The sequence below is a fragment of the Anabrus simplex genome, chromosome 2 (genome assembly GCF_040414725.1).
Source record: "Anabrus simplex isolate iqAnaSimp1 chromosome 2, ASM4041472v1, whole genome shotgun sequence".
Lineage (NCBI taxonomy): Eukaryota > Metazoa > Arthropoda > Insecta > Orthoptera > Tettigoniidae > Anabrus > Anabrus simplex.
The window spans coordinates 1,192,887,322-1,192,908,806 of record NC_090266.1 but is presented as its reverse complement, the minus strand read 5'-3'; the positions used below and the strand labels follow the sequence as shown (position 1 = coordinate 1,192,908,806).

Genomic DNA, 21,485 nt, shown 5'->3' with positions numbered 1-21,485 from the left:
ACAATACTGAACTAAACTATACACAACCGAAGCCACTAGATGGCAGTCTAAAATCAAAAGCAGAGACATCGCTTAATAAACTTGAAACTCAAGCACAACTCAGTAATTTCAGCATATATCCGCAAGATTTCACCGCCATCGTTCGTTTAAAGTGTTGCCTACCTTTACTATTAAACTAGCCGCTACCCGCGGCTTCACTTGCATGAAATTCGTAATTTGATAAAAGTAATCGTTCCTCCTTACTGCACTAAAACATTATATGAAAAATCAATAAAATAAAAACTCACCGAAAAATTGAGTTTCTTTTACCCCAGAACCTCTTTGTAAACCAGATTTGTGGTTTTGCCTTCTGGGGCTAAGATGATTAGGCTACTGGCAGAGCTAAATCTGGATCACGCGACATAGAACTGTACATGTGAGAAAAATTCCGCTCTGAAGTCGAAAACAAAAAATACATGTTTCCTTATTTTTAAAGTAAGTGTTTCTTTATTTTTAAATGAGATTCCAAATACCAACTTTCACGTCTGTAACATCTTCAGTTTTTGAGTTATAAATATCCGCAAAAGAATAATTCAACTCCTTTTTCACTTTTTTCACTCCTATTAAGTAGCTCTTCCGAAAACAAAAATATACACGTTCGTTTATTTTTAAAGGAAATTCCAAATGCCAATTTTCGCATCTGTAACATGTTAAGTTTTTAAGATATACCGTAGATACACTCATTTAAAAATTTCACCCGGTTTTTCAATTCTTTTCGCCGCCTTATGTGGATTTTCCAAAAACAAAATATGATTATATCCTTGCTTTTTAAAGGATACTAAAATACCCTTTTTCATGTCTGTAACATCTTTAGTTTTTGACATACAAGTATCCTCAAAAACAGAATTTAACACCTTCACTTTTTTCACATTCCCCGTAAGTCGATTTTCCGAAAACAAAATAGTACGTGTTTCCTTATTTTTGGAGGAGATTCCAAAAAACCATTTTCAAGTCTGTAAAACATTAAGTTTATGACATAGGCCTATACTCATTTTAAATGTCCAACCACATTTTCAATTATTTTCACCACTTTAAGTGGATTTTTCGAAAACAAAAATATAGTATTTCTTTGCTTATTAAAGAAAGAGTAAAATACCAACTTTCACGTGTGTAACACCTTCAGTTTTTGAAATATAAGTATCCTCATAAAAATAATTCAACTCCTTCTTCACAGCTTCCCCTCTCCTTATGTGGATATTCCCAAAACAAAAACAAAAATACATGCTTCTTTATTTTTAAAGGACAATCCAAACGTCTTTAATATGTTTAGTTTTAAGATATAGATGTACTCATTTTAAAAGTTCACCCCCCCCCTTTCACCCCCTTAGCGACGGTATAAGCGAAAATCCTTCCTTAGTGAGCACCTACGCACTAATGTAATCATATCCCCAAAATTAAATTTTTTTATGTCCAGTAGTTTTGGCTCGGCGATGATGAATCAGTCAGTCAGTCAGTCAGTCAGTCAGTCAGTCAGTCAGTCAGTCAGTCAGTCAGTCAGTCAGTCAGTCAGTCAGTCAGTCAGTCAGTCAGTCAGTCAGTCAGTCAGTCAGGCCTACTAGTAAGATACCCGTGCTTCGCTACGGTATTATACTGAAATTTATAATTGAATGCTTATTGTTTTATATATAATCCGCCGAAATTCGCGATCTGACTAGTTTTCTGAGGGAATCCGCCAAAATTCCGGATCTGACTCGTTTTCTATTTAGATTACGGCAAGTTTCCTCCCATTTTTCAATCTTTCTTTCCAGCAATCGATTTCGTACGTCCCGAGCTAGGTCCAGGTATTGCACCCGGTCAGTTGGGTCCCTAAATCTTTGCCGTCTTTTCCTATAAGCATTTTTAATATGGATCAAATCCTTCAGGAGATCCGGCGTGGTGTTGTCTTGGGTGCCTTGGCGGTACTGAACCCGCGGCCGGAGTGCATCCTTAGTCGTTACCCGTCCAAGACCCGTTTCCAGCGCGGTCCGCACATTTGACGACGGTCCAGAACATTATTATTATTATTATTATTATTATTATTATTATTATTATTATTATTATTATTATTATTATTATTAGATGTACTGGACCCCACAGCAAGATGCAAGACCGCTACTTGGCGATAAATTATATCTGCTGCCATTGTCATTGTTGACAATGTGACCAGCACCATTGTCGCGCGTAGGCAAGTGTGCGGGATTTCTGGCGATACGAATGACATACTTCCGTGCATTATTGACCTTATTATAGAGGTGAATAATTTGACGGACAATCTCATTCCTATCGTTTATTTCAAATGTGTTTAGATTTTTATTTATATGCCGGGAGAATCTACTGTAATCTAAGAACGTTCTCCGAAGGAAAAGATGGCTGTTGAAAACGAACCCAGGAAAGATTAAAAATGATCGGTTTTTGATCAGAATAAGTGCATAGAAAATCTACAGCCTGTTTCCAGTCATTCGACAGGGCCAGGAATGGAGGTAATAAAGTCCCATCTAGCGGCGACAATAGGAATTGTGCCGGCTGCCGAAGCACTCCTCTGGGGCAATGATAGATGAATGACAAATGAAATGAAATATTGGGCAGTGTTGCTGGAATGAATGATGACAGGGAAAGCGGAGTATCCGGAGAAAAACCTATCCCGCCTCCATTTTGTCCAGCTCGAATGCCACATGAAGTGACCGGGATTTGAACCACGGAACCCAGCTAAGAGAGGCCGGCGCGCTGCCGCCTGAGCAAAGGAGGCTCCTTATAATTACAATAGGAACAGTAAAATCAATTGGTCTCACCGCCGTTAAGTTTATTTACCCCCACCCCCAAAAAAGAAGGCGCGTTTCTTTATGTTTAAAGGAGATTCCAAACACCAATGTTCACGTCTATTACCTTCAGTTTTGAGATATAAGTATCCCCATAAAAAAATTCACTTTCTTCACTTCCTTTCACACTCCTCCCCCCCCCCCTAAGTGAATTTTCCGGCAAAAAATACTTGTTTCTTTAATAGTAAAGGATCTTCTAAATACCACTTATCACAACTCTAACTTCTTCAGTTTTGGATTTATGTGTCCTCATGAAAGGAATTCAACTCCTTTTCACTCCCGCCCCCCAAGATGATTCCCCCCCACAAACGCGTTTTCCTTTGTTTAGAAGGAGATCCAAATACCAATTTTCACGTCTGTAACAACTTTAGTTTTTATTAGATGAAAGCATTCTCATACAATTAAGTTAATTACTTTTTCAATTCTTTCACCCCCCCCCCGCCCCTTTCATTGGATTTTCCGAGAATACGTGTTTCTTTACTTTTAAAGCAGATTCCACATATCAAATTTCACGTCTTTAACATCTTAATTTTTGAGAAATCAGCAGCCTAATTAAAATAATTCAACACCCTTTTTAGTCACTCTTACCCCCCCTCCACCCAAGTGGTATTTCCGAAAACTAAAAACACACTTTTTAAAATTTTTAATAGAGAAAAGAATACCATTTTTCACATCTGTAACATGTTAAGTTTTTGAGATATACTGTAGAAATTCTCATTTTAAAATTTCACCCCTTTTTAGTTTCCCTTAGTTGGGGTTTCCAAAAACAAATCGCCTATCTTTCTTTACATTTGCAGGAAATTCCAATTACCCACCTTTTACGTCTGTAACATTTTACGTTTCTAAGATATTCTGTAGATATATTCTTTCAAAAAAATCACCCCAATTTGTCACTCCCCTTTAACCGCCATTAATTGGACTTTCCAAAAACAAAAAAATCGTGTTTCTTTATTTTTACTGGAGATCCCATATAGAAATTTTCATTTCTGTAATATCTTCAGTTCCTGAAATATATGTATCCTCATTAAAGACATTCAACCCATTATTCACCCTTTTACACCCCTCCTATTTTGATTTACAGAAAACAAAAGAATACCTGCTCCTTTAATTTTAAAGGAGATTCTAAATACCAATTTTTACATCTGTAAACGTTTAAAGTTTTAAGATATAGACACACTCATTTTAAAAAATTCACCCCCTTTTCACCCCCCATTATTTGGATTTTCCAGAAACGAAAAATACCTGTTTCTTTATTTTTAAAGTAGATCCCAAATACCAATTTTCAGGTCTGTAATATCTTCAGGTTCTGAAACATAAGTAGCCTCATTTAAGGCATTCAACCCCTTTTTCACCCTTTTCCACCCTTACTATTGTGATTTTCCGAAATAAAAAAATACATGTGTCTTAATTTTTAAAGGAGATTCTAAATACCAATTTTTACAACTATAAACTTTAAAAGTTTTGAGATATATATGGACTCATTAAAAAATTCCCCCCCCTATTTTCACCCCCCATTATTTGGATTTTCCAAAAACGAAAAAATACCTGTTTCTTTATTTTTAAAGGAGATCCCAAATACCAATTTTCAGGTCTGTAATATCTTCAGGTTCTGAAATATAAGTAGCCTCATTAAAGGTATTCAACCACTTTTTCACCCTATTCCACCCTTCCTATTGGGATTTTTCGAAAACAAAAAAGTACATGTTTCTTTATTTTTAAAGGAGATTCTAAATACCAATTTTTACATCTATAAACTTTAAACGTTTTGAGGTATAGATACACTCAATTAAAAAATTCACCCCCTTTCCCCGCATTAATTCGATTTTCCAAAAACAAAAAAATACGTGTTTCTTTATTTTTAAAGGAGATCCCAAACACCATTTTTCAGGTCTGCAATATATTCAGTTTCTGAGAGATAAGTACCGGTATTCTGATTAAAGGCATTCAACCCTTTTTCACCCCTTGTCACCCCTCCTATTGGGATTTTCCGAAAACAAAAAATACGTGTTTCTTTATTTTTAATGAAGATTCTAAATACCGATTTTTATATCCGAAAACTTTAATAGTTTTGAGATATAGATGCACTAATTTTAAAAATTCACCCCCCTTTCCACCCTCGCATGAACTGGATTTTCCAAAAACAAAAAGAAAATACGTGTTTCTTTATTTTTAAAAGATATCAAAAGTACCAATTTTCAGGTCTGTAATATCTTCAGTTTCTGAGATATAAGTACCGGTATCCAGATTAAAGGCATTCAACCCATTTTCACCCCTTTTCACCCCTCCTATTGAGATTATCTGAAAACCAAAAAAATACGTGTTTCCTTATTTTTAAAGAAGATTCTAAATACCAATTTTTACATCTGTAAACTTTTACAGTTTTGAGATATAGATACACTCATTTTAAAATTTCAACCCTCTTTTCACCCCCTTAGCGACGGAATATCCAAAACTCCTCTCTTAGCGAGCACAAACACCCAGTCCCCGGGCCATTGGAAATAACCAGTGAAGGTTAAAATCCCCGATCCGGCCTGGAATCGAACCCGGGACCCTCTGATCCGAAGGCCTGTACGCTGACCATTCAGCCAACAAGTCGGACTTCTCAAATTAAATATTGAAAATCACGATACCATAGTGGATATACCGTGCCGGCCCCGCGCTGTAGAGGTAGCGTGCCTGCCTCTTATCCGAGGATCCGGCCAAGGCAGGGATTTTCAACTGCATGTGAGGGCTGGTTCGAGGTCCACTCGGCCTACGTAATGAAAATTGAGGAGTCATCCGACGGTGAGATAGAGAAAGCCAAGAATAACGGCCGAGAGGATTCGTCGTGCTGACCACACGATACCTCGTAATCTGTAGGCCTTCGGGCTGAGCAGCGGTCGCTCTGTAGGCCAAGGTCCTTCGGGGCTGTTGCGCCATGGGGTTCGGTTTGGTTTAGTGGACATACCGTGCTTTTACAACAAATAAGAATGAGTTCGAAGTATCTCAAAGAATAGCATAGGCCTATCATTTTAATTACCCATACATAAGTTACATATAATGAACACACACGAAAATGTAAATGTTTTCTTGCCGTGCTTAGTAGCTCAGACGGTTGAGTGCTGCTCTTCTGATTACAAATTTGCAGGTTCTATCATGGCTAAATCGGGTGGTATTCGAAGATACTGAAATACGCCAGCCTCGTGTCGGTAGATTTATCGGAACGTAAAATAACTCCTGCTGGACAAAATTCCGCAACCTCGGCATTTCCAAAAACCGTAAAAACAGGTAGAAGGACGTAGAAACAATTGTTATTATTAATATTACTATTATTATTAACGTTTATGTTCTGAGTTAACATCATTTAAAGGCTTTCACATTCGTCAAAAGAAATAACAACTCCCGAATATAAGAACAAAAACATAAGCGCATAGCACAACAATCCTTTAAGAGCTTTGGCCTGCCTAGATGAAGGCTGCCCAGCCTGATGACCTCCAGATACTGCACTGTCACGTGGTCAGCGTAAGGTCCTCAACCGATTGCTTGGCTTTCGCAATCGTTAGTCTTACTGGAACTCGCTCAAGCACTCAGTACGGAATTAAAATCTCTGGACCGGCCGGGTGTAGAAGCCGGGGCTTCCAGGCAAGAGAAACGCACGCTTTCCGTACACTACGGGGCTGGCTAATCCACTTTGTGAAATAATATTCACTAACAGGGACAAATGTCAAAACATTTAATTTTCTCATTCTTTGAGAGCAAGATCCCTGATGTAAGGGTAGTGTGTCCCTTACTCAGAGACCTCGTGTTTAATTCCCGACTCGTCCAAGGATTGTAATCTGCTAAAGCGAGATTGACTCAGCCTCGCGGGACCAACCGAGGAGTTGTCTGATATGAAAGAGAGCAGAGCCGATCACTGGCCTATATTCAGGTCAGTCTTAAAATGTTGAAACGTGGTGCTCAAATTAGCAAATTCATTCAAACTTGTTCAGGAAACAATATAGTGTTTATACTTCGTAAGAAATGTATCCGAATGTTTGGCTGTATCCCCAAAACGTACTGCTAAGGAATTTATGATACAGGATTAACCCAGTGCCTGTTATAATATACACTGTTATCTGAATTATATTCTATAGCTTCACATTAGTTTACAGCTTTTGCAAAGGCCTCTAAGCGTGGCTTTCTCTGCTTCCTCTTTTGGTAACCTAGTATTATCTATAAGGACTTGGTTAAAGTAGAATAAAAATAAACAACGGTTTGCAGACATGATTGAACATACACTAGGTTATGTAGTAGCAGACATTTCAACATTTTTATTAAAAGGCATTACGCACCGGTATTCCGGCGGAAAAAAATATTCAAACACCATGAAATAAGGAATATAGAACATGGAAATTTTTGCAATATATTTGTCGAGGTAACATATTTAATTGATTAAAGGTACAAGAATACAGATTAATATCCGCAAGAAAAGCCATCGCAAGTGTGTCATGCTGGTCCATTAATAACCGGTGTAATCGCCTGACTGTTGAATGCAGGCATGCAAACGTGCATGCGTTGTCTCGTACAGGTTCCGTATGTCAGCTTGTGAGATAGAGTTCCATGCCTGTTGCACTTGGTCGGTCAATACAGGGATGGTTAAAGCCGGCTGTGGATGACGTTGGAGTAGTCGTCCAATGATGTCATATACGTGCTCCATTTGGGACAGATCGGGGGATCGAGCAGGGCTAGGCAACATGTCGACAGTATGTAGAGCACGTTGGGTTACAACAGCGTCATGAGGGAGTGCTTTATCCTGTTGGAAAACACCCCCGTGAGTGCTGTTCATGAATGGCAGCACGACAGGACGGACGTACACATCTGCACTCAGGGTGCGTAGGATAACCATGGGAGTGCTCCTGTTGTCCTCCGGACGAGAACTCCCGGTGTAGGTCCCGTGTGCCGACGCCGCAGACAGGTGGAATGCAGGCGTTCACACGGCCTCCTTCTAACCAACACACGACATCATTGGCATCAAGGCAGAACCAGCTTTCCTCCAATGAGCTCGCGCTTAATACAAGTGAAGTAGCAGACGGCAGTGGTTCGGGGTAAGTACAATGCACGCGGCAGAGCGTCTGGCTCGGAGCTGTCCTTCAAATAGCCGATTTCGAAAAGTTCGTTGCGTCACTGTGGTGCCAACTTCCGCTCGAATTGCTGCTACAGAGCCACAGCCATACACCGAATACGGCGGCCCTCTCTCTCGATGAAGCCAGGGGACGTTTGGAGCCCAGTCTTCTTGCGAGCGTACCTTCTCGTGACCACTGCTGCCAGCACGCATGCACAATGGAGACATTCCTGCCAAGTCATTCTGCAATAGCGCGGAAGGAAAATCTACCTTCACCTAGCCCTACCACACGGCCTCTTTCAAACGCAGTGAGCTGTTGATACTGGCGTTTTCGTCGTCTTAAAGGAATGCTTGACCCAGTCACAGTCACTCCGACCAATCTCACAGGTAACTAACGCTCTCGCAGAGTACAGCCCGCATTTAAAGCATACCTGATGTGCTATGTCACGGGGCCGCTACTAGCGCCACGCTAAAGCGATTTGCGCGAAATTTGAACCAACATCATCTTTCAGATGTATAAATACGTCTACCAACGTTCGTTAATCTAGCACAACCCGTTCATGGTGTTTGAATATTTTTTCCACAAGTGTATTTTTACCGAATGGTTATCTATGAACTAATTTACATTGTGTACAGAACATGGCGATTTTAATCCTCTTTTAATTTGCCGTTTTCACCATGGTTTATTAGAGTAGGCAGATGATGTGAATTTAGTCCAGATTTACGGCCGTATAACCTTCCCTACGCCAACACTTTCTGGATGGGTGTATTCTCTTTTACGTGTTTCTGCGGTGGTTGGTGGTGTGATGTGGTGTTGTACGAAGATGAAGAGAAGTATATTAATACGAACACAAACAACCAGTTCCGAAGTCAAACGGAATTATAATCATCGACAAGGCCGGGAAAGGTAACCATACCCCTTTGATCAGGACAGTATGTTGACCTATTCAGCCAAGGAACCTAAAGTACAAAATATAACCATAAATGTATATACCGAGCGAGTTGGGCGTGTGATTAGGAGCGGGCAGCAGTGAGCTTGCATTCGGGAGATAGTAGGTTTGAACCTCATTGTCAGCAGCCCCGAAAATGGTTTTCCTTGGTCTCCCATTTTCACACCAGGCAAATGCAGGGGCTGTACCTTCATTAATGCCATGGCCGCTTCCTTCCCACACCCAGCCCATTCCTATCCCATCGTCGTCGTAAGACCTATCTGTGTAGGCGCGACGTAAAGCCAATTGTAACTATAAATGTATAAAATTAGACATTGGCTATACTTAGTGTATTTTACATGAACGTGGACATGTAACTGAAGTGAATGAACCGTAAAACTTCTTAGTGGGACATTAAACTATTATTATTATTATTATTATACATACATTATCATTATAGACTGTTGTGCCTTTCAGCGTTCAGTCTGCAAGCCTCTCAGAATTTACTAAACGTCGCCACAATCCTCGATTTGCAACTAGTGTTGTGGCCTCATTTACTTCTATACATCTTATGTTTAAATCGTTAGAAACCGAGTCTAACCATCGTCGTCTTGGTATACCTCTACTTCTCTTACCCTCCATAGCAGAGTCCATTATTCTCTTAGGTAACCTATCCTCCTCCATTCGCCTCACATGACCCCACCACCGAAGCCGGTTTATGCGTACAGCTTCATCCATCGAGTTCATTCCTAAATTAGCCTTTATCTCCTCATTTCGAGTACCATCCTGCCATTGTTCCCACCTGTTTGTACCAGCAATCATTCTTGCTACTTTCATGTCTGTTACTTCTAACTTAGCTCGATAGCTGCAGTCGCTTAAGTGCGGCTAGTATCCAGTATTCGGGAGATAGTAGGTTCGAACCCCACTGTCGGCAGCCCTGAAAATGGTTTTCCGTGGTTTCCCATTTTCACACTAGGCAAATGCTGGGGCTGTACCTTAATTAAGGCCACGGCCGCTTCCTTCCCACTCCTAGCCCTTCCCTGTCCCATCGTCGCCATAAGACCTATCTGTGTAGGCGCGACGTTAAGCAACTAGCAAAAAAAAAAAAAAAAAAAAAAAAAAAAACTTCTAACTTATGAATAAGATATCCTGAGTCCAACCAGCTTTCTCTCCCGTAAAGCAAAGTTGGTCTGAAAACAGACGGATGTAAAAATAGTTTCGTCTGGGAGCTGACTTCCTTCTTACAGAATACTGCTGATCGCAACTGCGAGCTCACTGCATTAGCTTTACTACACCTTGATTCAATCTCACTTACTATATTACCATCCTGGCAGAACACACAACCTAAATACTTGAAATTATCGACCTGTTCTAGCTTTGTATCACCAATCTGACATTCAATTCTGTTGAATTTCTTACCTACTGACATCAATTTTGTCTTCGAGAGGCTAATTTTCATACCGTACTCATTGCACCTATTTTCAAGTTCCAAGATAGTAGACTGCAGGCTTTCGGCACAATCCGCCATTAAGACCAAGTCGTCAGCATACGCCAGACTGCTTATTACATTTCCACCTGACTGAATCCCTCCCTACCATTTTATACCTTTCAGCAGATGATCCATGTAAACTACGAACAGCAAAGGTGAAAGATTACAGCCTTGTCTAACACCTGTAAGTACCCTGAACCAAAAACTCATTCTACCATCAATTCTCACTGAAGCCCAATTGTCAACATAAATGGATTTGATTGATTTTCATAATCTACCTTTGATTCCATAGTCCTCTAGTATGGCAAACATCTTTTCCCTCGGTACCATGTCATATGCTTTCTCTAGATCTACGAAACATAAACACAACTGCCTATTCCTCTCGTAGCATTTTTCAATTACCTGGCGCATACTGAAGATCTGATCCTGACAGCCTCTCTGTGGTCTGAAACCACACTGGGTTTCATCCAACTTCCTCTCAACGACTGATCGCACCCTCCATTCCAAGATGCCAGTGAATAATTTGCCTGGTATACTAATCAATGATATACCTCGATAGTTGTTGCAATCCTTCCTGTTCCCTTGCTTATAGATAGGTGCAATTACTGCTTTTGTCCAATCTGAAGGTACCTTACCAACACTCCATGCTAATTTTACTACTCTGTGAAGCCATTTCATCCTTGCCTTCCCACTATACTTTACCATTTCAGGTCTAATTTAATCTATTCCTGCTACTTTATGATAATGGAGTTTATTTACCATCCTTTCCACTTCCTCAAACATATTTTCACCAACATTATTTTCCTCCTCCCCATGAGCTTGGCTGTTTGCAACACCACCACGATGATTTCCTTTTACATTGAGAAGATGTTCAAAATATTCCCTCCACCTCTCCAGTGATTCCCTGGGATCTATTATGAGTTCACCTGAATTACTCAAAACACTGTTCATTTCCTTTTTCCCTCCCTTCCTAAGATTCTTTATTACTGTCCAGAAAGGTTTCCCTGCTGCTAGACCTAGCCTTTCCAGGTTGTTACCAAAATCTTCCCATGACTTCTTTTTGGATTCAACAACTATTTGTTTCGCTCTGTTTCTTCCAACTACGTACAAATCCTATCTGCCTCGGCCCTTGTTTGGAGCCATTCCTGATAAGCCTTCTTTTTACATTTACAAGCTGCTCTCACTTCATCATTTCACCAAGATGTTCGTCTTTTCCCATCTTTACACACAGTTGTTCCTAGGCATTCCCTTGCTGTTTCTACTACAGCATTCCTGTATACCACCCATTAACTTTCTATATCCTGAACCTGCTTACTGTCTACGGTTTGAAACTTTTCACTAATCATATCCATGTACTTCTGTCTAATTTCCTCGTCCTGGAGATTTTCTACCCTTTTTCGTTTGCAGACAGATTTCACTTTCTCTACCCTAGGCCTAGCGATACTTAGTTTACTACAGATCAGATAGTGGTCTGTATCATCGAAAAATCCGCGGAAAACTCGTACATTCCTGACAGATTTCCTGAATTCGAAGTCTGTTAAGATATAGTCTATTATGGATCTGGTACCCCTAGCCTCCCATGTGTAGCGGTGAATAGCCTTATGCTTGAAGAATGTATTCGTAACAGCTAAACTCATACTAGCACAGAAGGCTAGCAAACGCCTCCCATTCCCATTAGCTCCCATATCTTCCCCACATTTACCAATCACCCTTTCGTATCCTTCAGTTCTATTCCCAACTCTCGCATTGAAATCGCCCATTAGTACTATTCTATCCTTGTTGTTGACCCTGACCACGATGTCACTCAATGCTTCATAAAACTTGTCAACTTCATCCTCATCTGCACCCTCACATGGTGAATACACGGACATAATTCTAGTCCTAATTCCTCCAACTGACAAATCTACCCACATCATTCGCTCATTTACGTGCCTAACAGAAACTATGTTGCGTTCAATGGTATTCCTGATAAAGAGCCCTACCCCAGACTCTGACCTTCCCTTTCTAACACCCGTCAAGTACACTTTATAATCTCCTATCTCTTCCTCGTTATCTCCCCTTACCCGAATATCACTTACTCCTAGCACATCCAAATGCGTCTTCTTTGCTGACTCAGCCAGTTCTACTTTCTTTCTTCCATAAGCCCCATTAATATTGATAGCTCCCCATCGAATTCCATTTCGTTCGCCAAGTTGTTTCCAAGGAGTCCCTCGCCTGTCAAATGGGAGTGGGACTCCGTTACTCCCATAGGTCCGAGGCTTGCTTAAAATGTTCTGAGATCGGTAAATTCATGAAGCAGGATGCTACCCTACTTGCACATAGTTCAAGTGAGGATCTCTCCTCTAACGGGTTATGGACCACCGGTGAATTGTATAGTCCTAGCCGCCTGAGCACAAGGAGGGCCATGACTCAGAATATGTCCGAGATGCCCACTCCCATTCCATAGCAACCGGTATCCCGACTCTCAGGACCACTTACTAGGCCACTCAGCCGATGCCCATGGTTCACGAACTAGGACGTGACTACAGTAACCCACAAACATGAATTATTATTATTATTATTATTATTATTATTATTATTATTATTATTATTATTATTATTATTATTATTATTATTATTATTATTACAGTGCTTCTGTGGCGCACAGAGGAATAGGAAGGGTCTGGGTTGAATGCCTGGACAGGTGATCACTTAGAGCAAACATTTACGTTAACAAATTTTGGAACTTTTATTTCTCTCTTTTCTTAAAATTGCGTGTGAGCAATTTAAAGGCATAACATGAAACAGTAGAAATATTACTGGGAAATATCCATATTAACCACGAGCTCGTTAGCTCCAACAATGCATTGGACTTAGGAGTCCTTGATAAGGTACAGGATTAATTTTGGAGAAAATCGCAGTCGTTAACTTACATATGAAAGTGCATAATTGCTCCAGACAAGTACAATATGATGAAAGAGCACAGCTGCACCCAGCAGGCACAGTAGTGCAGGAGTCTCAGTTTCGAGATTCGATAAAGACAAGCCTCAGTCGAGCAATGAGATGCTATTTACTATCTAAATTATACTCGGTAAACCCTAGGATTTATACTTCATAGTGTTCATAAACCGGTTGTCCCATGCTGGGCTTATCTATTACAAAGTTTTACAAACAGTTTTAAGTACTGTTCCTTAAGGGAACCTAAACGTAGATACAGTTACCCGAAGAACCATAAATAATATACAGGGGCATTACTGCCCATACTACAAGACTTTAAGGATAAAAGGAACGATTACACAAAACAGGCCAGTAACAAAAGGGAAGGGGGCGAAACACTGACATTCCTTAACGAACCTCCGGGAAGTGACGAGAACGTAAGTGAGGCTTAAGGCCCAATGATACAGAGGCTAATCCCATACTAAAAGGGTGACTAAAGGGGGTAATTTAAAAGCCAAGACAAGATTTTTGAAATTTATACGTGATAACTTTAGTCACCCAACTCTAAAGTAGAAAGAGAGATCCGAGGGTCACCACTCGTGCTCCCTTACATTAAATATTTTCTTATTAGGGAACATGAAGGGAGTTCGAAGACTGCACAGAAGGACCTACATTTCAGCTCAAAAGTGAAAATATTTTATATTAGATTTTAAGAAAAATGCTGAAATCATCCCCTCGAAACACACGCCGGCTCAATCCCATGTTTAGGTAAATTCTGTCATTACTTGTTTGCGCTGGATTTTCTTCAATTCGGCCTACCCTGCCTCCTGGGCCCCTCTAACCTCCGTCAAGTCGCACTCTCAATAACAGGAGCAAATCAGACAAAGACGGTCCTAAAGTGTCCTCCTTAAATGTCTCCGTAGGTGAAAGTTCCAGATTAAGTTAAATCCGAGTGCGCTGATAGGCTAAATTTCCGTACACTCCCCCCGGGATTGACACTTTGAATGATGATTTATTCAGTTTTACTACTAGACATGCAACTTGTGGAGCAATGTTTCATCTGACGTATAGATCACTTCCTATGGCTTGCTGGCCGGTCAAGGTGGCCCTCTGCCCTTCTCTGCAGATCCTTTCTTGGGTAAGTTCGGTTCGCACCTGCGTAAAACCTACTTTCTTAACATGCTAAGAACGGGAGATATGGGCACTGGCGAAGCTAGTCCCTGCAACGAAACACATGAAGGCATATTGCACCGTGTTCAAAATTTGTTTCAAATGCAAATGCTGCAAATCTGCCGTCTGAGAAGCCTATTACGCTAGCTAATAAAATTAGTCAATATCGTATTATATAATAGTTATTGTGGTGTAATTAAAATTAAATCTGTCGATTGCAATGTGCGAATATATGTATTATACAAGGTGGCCCTCCAGGCCCTTACATGCTACGTATAAGTGTCCTGCATGCAATAATGATGAATGGTATGCCTAATCGCTTGTTTACAAAGGAGCGCAACTACGTGCTGTGTTTCGGATGTGAAACAAATAGCAGTCATTTTACTATACACGTTCTCTAAGAGGGGGCATTTACAAACACTCCAAAGATGCAGAAAATTGTCGATATGTTTACAACAACTGAAGTGCTACTGTACCAAATACGAGCCTACTACTGAGCGTTCGAAAACGAGGCTTACTAACGCATAGAGGTGCATTTGACGGGCAGCGCTGAATAATATGAAGTGAGCGGCCATCCAGTCGGCATCTCTTCAAATTCTGACTTAAATAACCTGCATCCAGTAATACCCCTGTTACTAGACTGGATTCTGTGAGTAATATTTTAAACAGGCCATTTTCGAAACTGTCCCTAACTGAAAAGACAGGGATAGAGACACTCGGTCAACCAGCAATGTTTTATTTTACCTGGCACCTCATTTTAGAATTAAGAAACAATATTTCCACTTGCGGAGGTGCTTATGGTCCTGAGGTTCTCTCAGCCTACACCAAAAATGAGTACAAGGTTAATTCCTGGGGGCAAAGGCGGCCGAGCATAGAACTAACCACTCTATCCCATCAAGTGCCTTTACCTTCCACCTCTCCAAGGTCCTTCATGGCGTGTGCAGAGAAGAGTTTGCTTTGCTTTTTTACCTCATTTAAGACCAGAACAGGTGAGTCAACAAAAAGGGGCGAATATCGACGTAGATCCCAGCAACAGGTGTACAGTGAACATGAATGCTTGCGTGACTGTGAGTCAAATATTGCGTTTTTTATATTTTCCATGGGTGTTATTCAGACTTGACTTGGGCGAAAGCTGGAGTAACAAATCTCACACACTTAAAACATGTAAAACACCCCACAGCTCCTCTCAATATACTTATTAATGCATGCATGGTTGTTGACGACGATGATATTTGTTGTTTAAGGTAAGACCGAACGCCAAAATATGGAAAAAATGACGTTTTTCGTTTATTGACTTATGTTACAATTTGGACTTTAACGAACATTTTGGTGTATCATTTATATAGAAATTCGTCCTAGAAGTATTTTTAATTATTTTTTAAATTTACATCTACACTGCATGGATTTTCGTTTCATGTTGCACCGATTGGTATAGTCATTGATATGTCAGGAACTTCTTGACCTAGAAGGTTGTGGTTCGGCTCATTTTAAAGCTCCGGAAGTTGGCTGTACTGTTAGGCCGCGTGCACACCGAGCGCGCTTCGCATAGTGTGTCGCGTGTAGCGTGAAATGCTATGCATAGCGCAAGGCGTGCTTGCTGTTCACACCGAAAACTCTACGCCATGCTCTCAGCTTAGTTTGGTGCGAGGCGTTTTAGGGTGGTCACAAACTAATGCCGTTATCCAAGTACACTAGAAACAGTTTACTGTTGGATAACAGTTGCCTAAAATTGAAAATTAGAAAGAAGAATCCAAAGTTGGTTCGTGAATTTAATGAAGAACGAATTACTTTCGGAGAATTCCATCGTTTGTACAGAGATGCAAGACTTTATCGCCATAAATTTTATGATTACTTAAGAATGACAAAAAATACCTTTGACTTTCCAAACCCTGCAACTGAAATGTGGCGATAAGTAGAGAGAAGTATTGGGAGAAATTCAATTTTCCTAATTTTCTAGAAGCACCGGGCAGCAAACACGTAGAAATTAAATTTCCGGCTAAATCACGTTTTTTATGTAATCATTTATGAACAGTATTTTGCAATATTGTTACAATTAGCAAGCACAATTTATCATCGTAACAAAAGTGGAGTAAATGTGTGAAAAATATAATTCATAAACATAAATATTTACTTCCAAGCTCACTACTAGCTTGAAGAGTGATATTCATCATGTTACCACCCTCCATTGGCAAAATTATAAACCTATATGACAGAGTCTGGGAGATTATATGCACTTTGTCACAAAGTGTCCGGTTACGTGGCTAAATGGTTACCGTACTGGCCTTTGGTGACAGGAGTCCCGCGTTCGATTCCCGGCAGAGTCGGGAATTGTAATCATAATAAATTCCATTGACACGGGGACTGGGTGTACGTGTGTATTCATAATGATTTCATCCTCATCACGATGCAGGTCACCTACGGGAGTCAATTCAAAAGACCTGCACCTGGCAAGCCGAACTTCTCCTCGGACACTTCCGACACTCAAATCCATACGCAGTTTCATCCTGTCCAATGTTAAGCCCAGTAAAGTTTGACAATAGAAGTAATATTACCGTATATGTTTACTATAGGAATGCGATGAAATTGTTGTAGATACTTAAGTCAACTTATTTTGCAAAACAGTTACATTTTTATAGTTGTTGTGTCTCGGGTTCCATATTTCTTCTCTTTGAAACACTGCACAGATAATTTCTTCTGCCATAGCTTCAGAACCAGCTAGGTAACGCTAAGCAATTAACCAACACTGCGCGTTGTCTGGCGCTTCGCTTAGCTGTAAGGTAGGCGTTCAGCGCAGCAGAGCGCGGACGGTGTGAACACCTGGCTTAGGAACAAAGCACTGGTTATGCTTAGCGTGACGCTTAGCGTTGAGCAACACGCGACACACTATGCGAAGCGCGCTCGGTGTGCACGCGGCCTTACCGTCTAAGATGTCTGCCTACTGTTGTTTACAAACAATTAATTGGCGATAAAGTTATAGGTTTATTGAATCCTTGTTGTGGTTCCACATTTTTTTCTGTTTTTTTTAATATAATCTGGGCCAGGATTTGTGGGGTATAATACATTAAAGTTAGGGGTCTCAGATGCTGTAGTTACCTTAAATCATGGGAATTCAGGCAGACTGAAGGTTCTTGAAGAACTGGTAGCAGAAATAGGAAAGCATACAGCATCTGGCTTGAAAGTGCTTGAATGGTTAAGGGTGCAAAAAGCATAATTTGAGGCAAATCTGGCAACAAAAGAAGCAAGAAAGAAGGAAAAAAGGAGCAGGTTAGCCAGTGATGAGTCAGATTATGGTGCTGGATGCTTCTGATTTGTCCAGGAAAACGTATAGGGTAACTTTTAAGGTACTGTTTTCACTCTTCAACTTTGGAGTTGATTTTCTTGAAACTTAAAAAATCTCAATAAATGTTCCTTTTTCTTCAAATTTATACAATGTATAACCATGAAAATTTGACAGGTACTTAATGTGTATACAATACAGCTGGGGATCTACAATCAGGTCATTACGACTAACACCTTGAGAGTTATGCCTCATTGTTCATGAGTTTTTTTATTGGAATATATCTTTTCAAAAAAATCATTACTCCCACATTTATTGAACCACAGTTCCGATTGTAGATTCGAGCACTTAGTAAGAGTTGAGGAATACACTGTAAAAATGACATGCATTTATCTTTAGCAGTTTCTGAGATAAAAGAACATGAATTATACAAAATTAACATTGACGAGATAGGGCATTCGGTCTTACCTTAAAGGGGCCTGGCAGCTTGGTCATAGGCCCCATTCATGCTTGGAATGTAGTGAGTATGGTGACACAACCGGATTCTGTTTATCGCCAATCGATTAACAAACATACAGTAAAGATCAGGTTAGGAAAAACAGAATATGCATTTCTTCACTTGTGTGTTCAGTGAGCATGTAAACTTGTAAAAAAGTAGTGCTCCCCCGTCAGTACCTTTCAGCAGCCGCTACTACCTATATAATACTAACAATATGCTTTTTTGCCAATATGTTTTGTGCTGAAATGTATATTGTTTTTTGGCCTCCTTATGATAAGAAGTAACTATTTATACTCCTGTATATAGACTGACTGACAGAGCAAATGCAACACCAAGAAGGAGTGGTTCGAAAGGGATGAAAGTTGGGGAAAAAACAGAGACGGCACGGACGAATAATTGATGTTTATTTCAAACCGATATGCAGGTTACACAATGCGCACGGCATCGACTCAGTAGGATGTAGGACCACCGCGAGCGGCGATGCACGCAGAAACACGTCGAGGTACAGAGTCAATAAGAGTGCGGATGGTGTCCTGAGGGATGGTTCTCCATTCTCTCTCAACCATTTGCCACAGTTGGTCGTCCGTACGAGGCTGGGGCAGAGTTTGCAAACGGCGTCCAATGAGATCCCACACGTGTTCGATTGGTGAGAGATCCGGAGAGTACGCTGGCCACGGAAGCATCTGTACACCTCGTAGAGCCTGTTGGGAGATGCGGGCAGTGTGTGGGCGGGCATTATCCTGTTGAAATAGAGCATTGGGCAGCCCCTGAAGGTACGGGAGTGCCACCGTGCACGTAGCGGTGGGCATTTAACGTGCCTTGAATACGCACTAGAGGTGACGTGGAATCATACGCAATAGCGCCCCAAACCATGATGCCGCGTTGTCTAGCGGTAGGGCGCTCCACAGTTACTGCCGGATTTGACCTTTCTCCACGCCGACGCCACACTCGTCTGCGGTGACTATCACTGACAGAACAGAAGCGTGACTCATCGGAGAACACGACGTTCCGCCATTCCCTCATCCAAGTCGCTCTAGCCCGGCACCATGCCAGGCGTGCACGTCTATGCTGTGGAGTCAATGGTAGTCTTCTGAGCGGACGCCGGGAGTGCAGGCCTCCTTCAACCAATCGACGGGAAATTGTTCTGGTCGATATTGGAACAGCCAGGGTGTCTTGCACATGCTGAAGAATGGCGGTTGACGTGGCGTGCGGGGCTGCCACCGCTTGGCGGCGGATGTGCCGATCCTCGCGTGCTGACGTCACTCGGGCTGCGCCTGGACCCCTCGCACGTGCCACATGTCCCTGCGCCAACCATCTTCGCCACAGGCGCTGCACCGTGGACACATCCCTATGGGCATCGGCTGCGATGACGAAGCGACCAACCTGCCCTTCTCAGCCCGATCACCATACCCCTCGTAAAGTCGTCTGTCTGCTGGAAATGCCTCCGTTGATGGCGGCCTGGCATTCTTAGCTATACACGTGTCCTGTGGCACACGACAACACGTTCTACAATGACTGTCGGCTGAGAAATCACGGTACCAAGTGGGCCATTCGCCAACGCCGTGTCCCATTTATCGTTCGCTCCGTGCGCAGCACAGCGGCGCATTTCACATCATGAGCGTACCTCAGTGACGTCAGTCTACCCTGCAATTGGCATAAAGTTCTGACCACTCCTTCTTGGTGTTGCATTTGCTCTGTCAGTCAGTGTATATGTATGATACTTGACCACTGCTGATGTAAAAAATATACTATTACAGTTTAGTGACATTAATATAAAAAATTGCGAAAATATCTTAATCCTCTAAGGTAAATTGAAGGAAAATGGCAGACAGACATGTTAGTTTTTGTTTTACGTAATCTTCAAATTCGTTCGGTTGCTGTAGTTGTTGGTTAATCAAATCTTTCTGTTGTCAGGCTTTTGATGCAGTGTTCTTCATGGGTACTAATAAGGATGGCTTCTACTTCGTAGCTGGGAGCGAAAGAAGACAGCATGGTATAGTCAATGGACTCTGTTACCTCGTTGTAAGTGGCAATTTACACGAATTGAAATTTTATGATATTGGGCGAACACCATATCATGATATATAATTTGCAGAGATTACATAGAACATTTTTTACAGGTGCCTGGGATTGGATTATTATGCAGTGAAAAACTCCCTGATACTGTATTATTTGGCTCAAATAACAGTGAATTTGGAGCAGAAGGAATTTCTTTGAAACCCATTCAACCAATGCACAAATGGAAAGTAATATTTGAAGGAAAAATGCGGTATGTATACTGAAAATAGTTTATAAAGTACAGATCAACACATCGTCAGATCTGTCTACAGCCTCAAACACTAGTGATTGATAGGCTATAGTTGGCCACGATGTGGAGTACACTATAGCCTTGCATGGACTAGTATGTAGACCATACTATTAGGTTAAATGAAATAGTCTGCCGCCCGGCTATATAGGTAAACCACCAAACGTTTCTATGAATAGCATGGTATACTTCAACTGTGTATGAAAGGTCCGACCGAGTCCGCTTATGTCCGGTCGTTTCAGTCTGTGTCACATACACACCTTTTACTTCGTTTGTCGTAGAATTGTACTGCCACTACCTTCAATGCAGTCTTACGGAATTGTGTTCTTTTCCGTCTTAATTTCCATTATGAGTGAGAACAAAATTGTTTCATTATTATGCACTATAACGTAATACCTTTATTTTTGTTAACACAGGACTGAGTACAATGGGATTCCGCGTAACAGAGGGTAATTTTACAGTTCTACATTCGGGAGTCGGAGGGTCAGGTCCCCGCGATCGGCTGTCCTGAGAAACTTTCCCGTGGTTTTCCATTCTGCACTAAATCGAATGCCGGGACAGTTTATACCAGTAGCTACGGTTGCATTCATTTCACCATCTCCTCAAGTCACATCACAGTTACAAATATCGCTGGCCTGAGAAACAGTTTTACCGTCCATGACGCCCATAATGAAAACTTTTATTCCCTCCCCCTCTCCTTGACATAGTGGGAATACACGGGGGTGGATTGTTTAAATAATTTAGAACAAGAATAGATACTCCGGTTATAACGTTAATCCTAGACCTGTGGCCTCCGGTGAGGCCTTCAGAGTTGTCACCTGATAGGCGACCTGCGCGTCTCTGAGCATGGGGCCGTACCTACGATGAATCCTAATGCTGAAGACGACACACATCCCCCAAACCATCGGAATTAATCAATGCGGGTTAAAATCCCCGACCCGGCCGGAATCGAACCCGGGACCCCATTGCTTTTGTAAGCCTTTTCG

The 21,485-nt window shown here is 41.3% G+C and overlaps 1 protein-coding gene across 1 annotated transcript in view; it reads left to right on the top strand.

The window, feature by feature from the left end:
* Positions 1–21,485, top strand: part of LOC136863397 (uncharacterized) — a 70,960-nt gene that overhangs the window by 8,578 nt on the left and 40,897 nt on the right. Inside the window, exons 3-4 of the mRNA XM_067139808.2 lie at positions 20,109–20,216; positions 20,315–20,463. Of these exons, the coding sequence (XP_066995909.2) occupies positions 20,109–20,216; positions 20,315–20,463 (257 nt within the window). The remainder of the gene's footprint in view (positions 1–20,108; positions 20,217–20,314; positions 20,464–21,485) is intronic.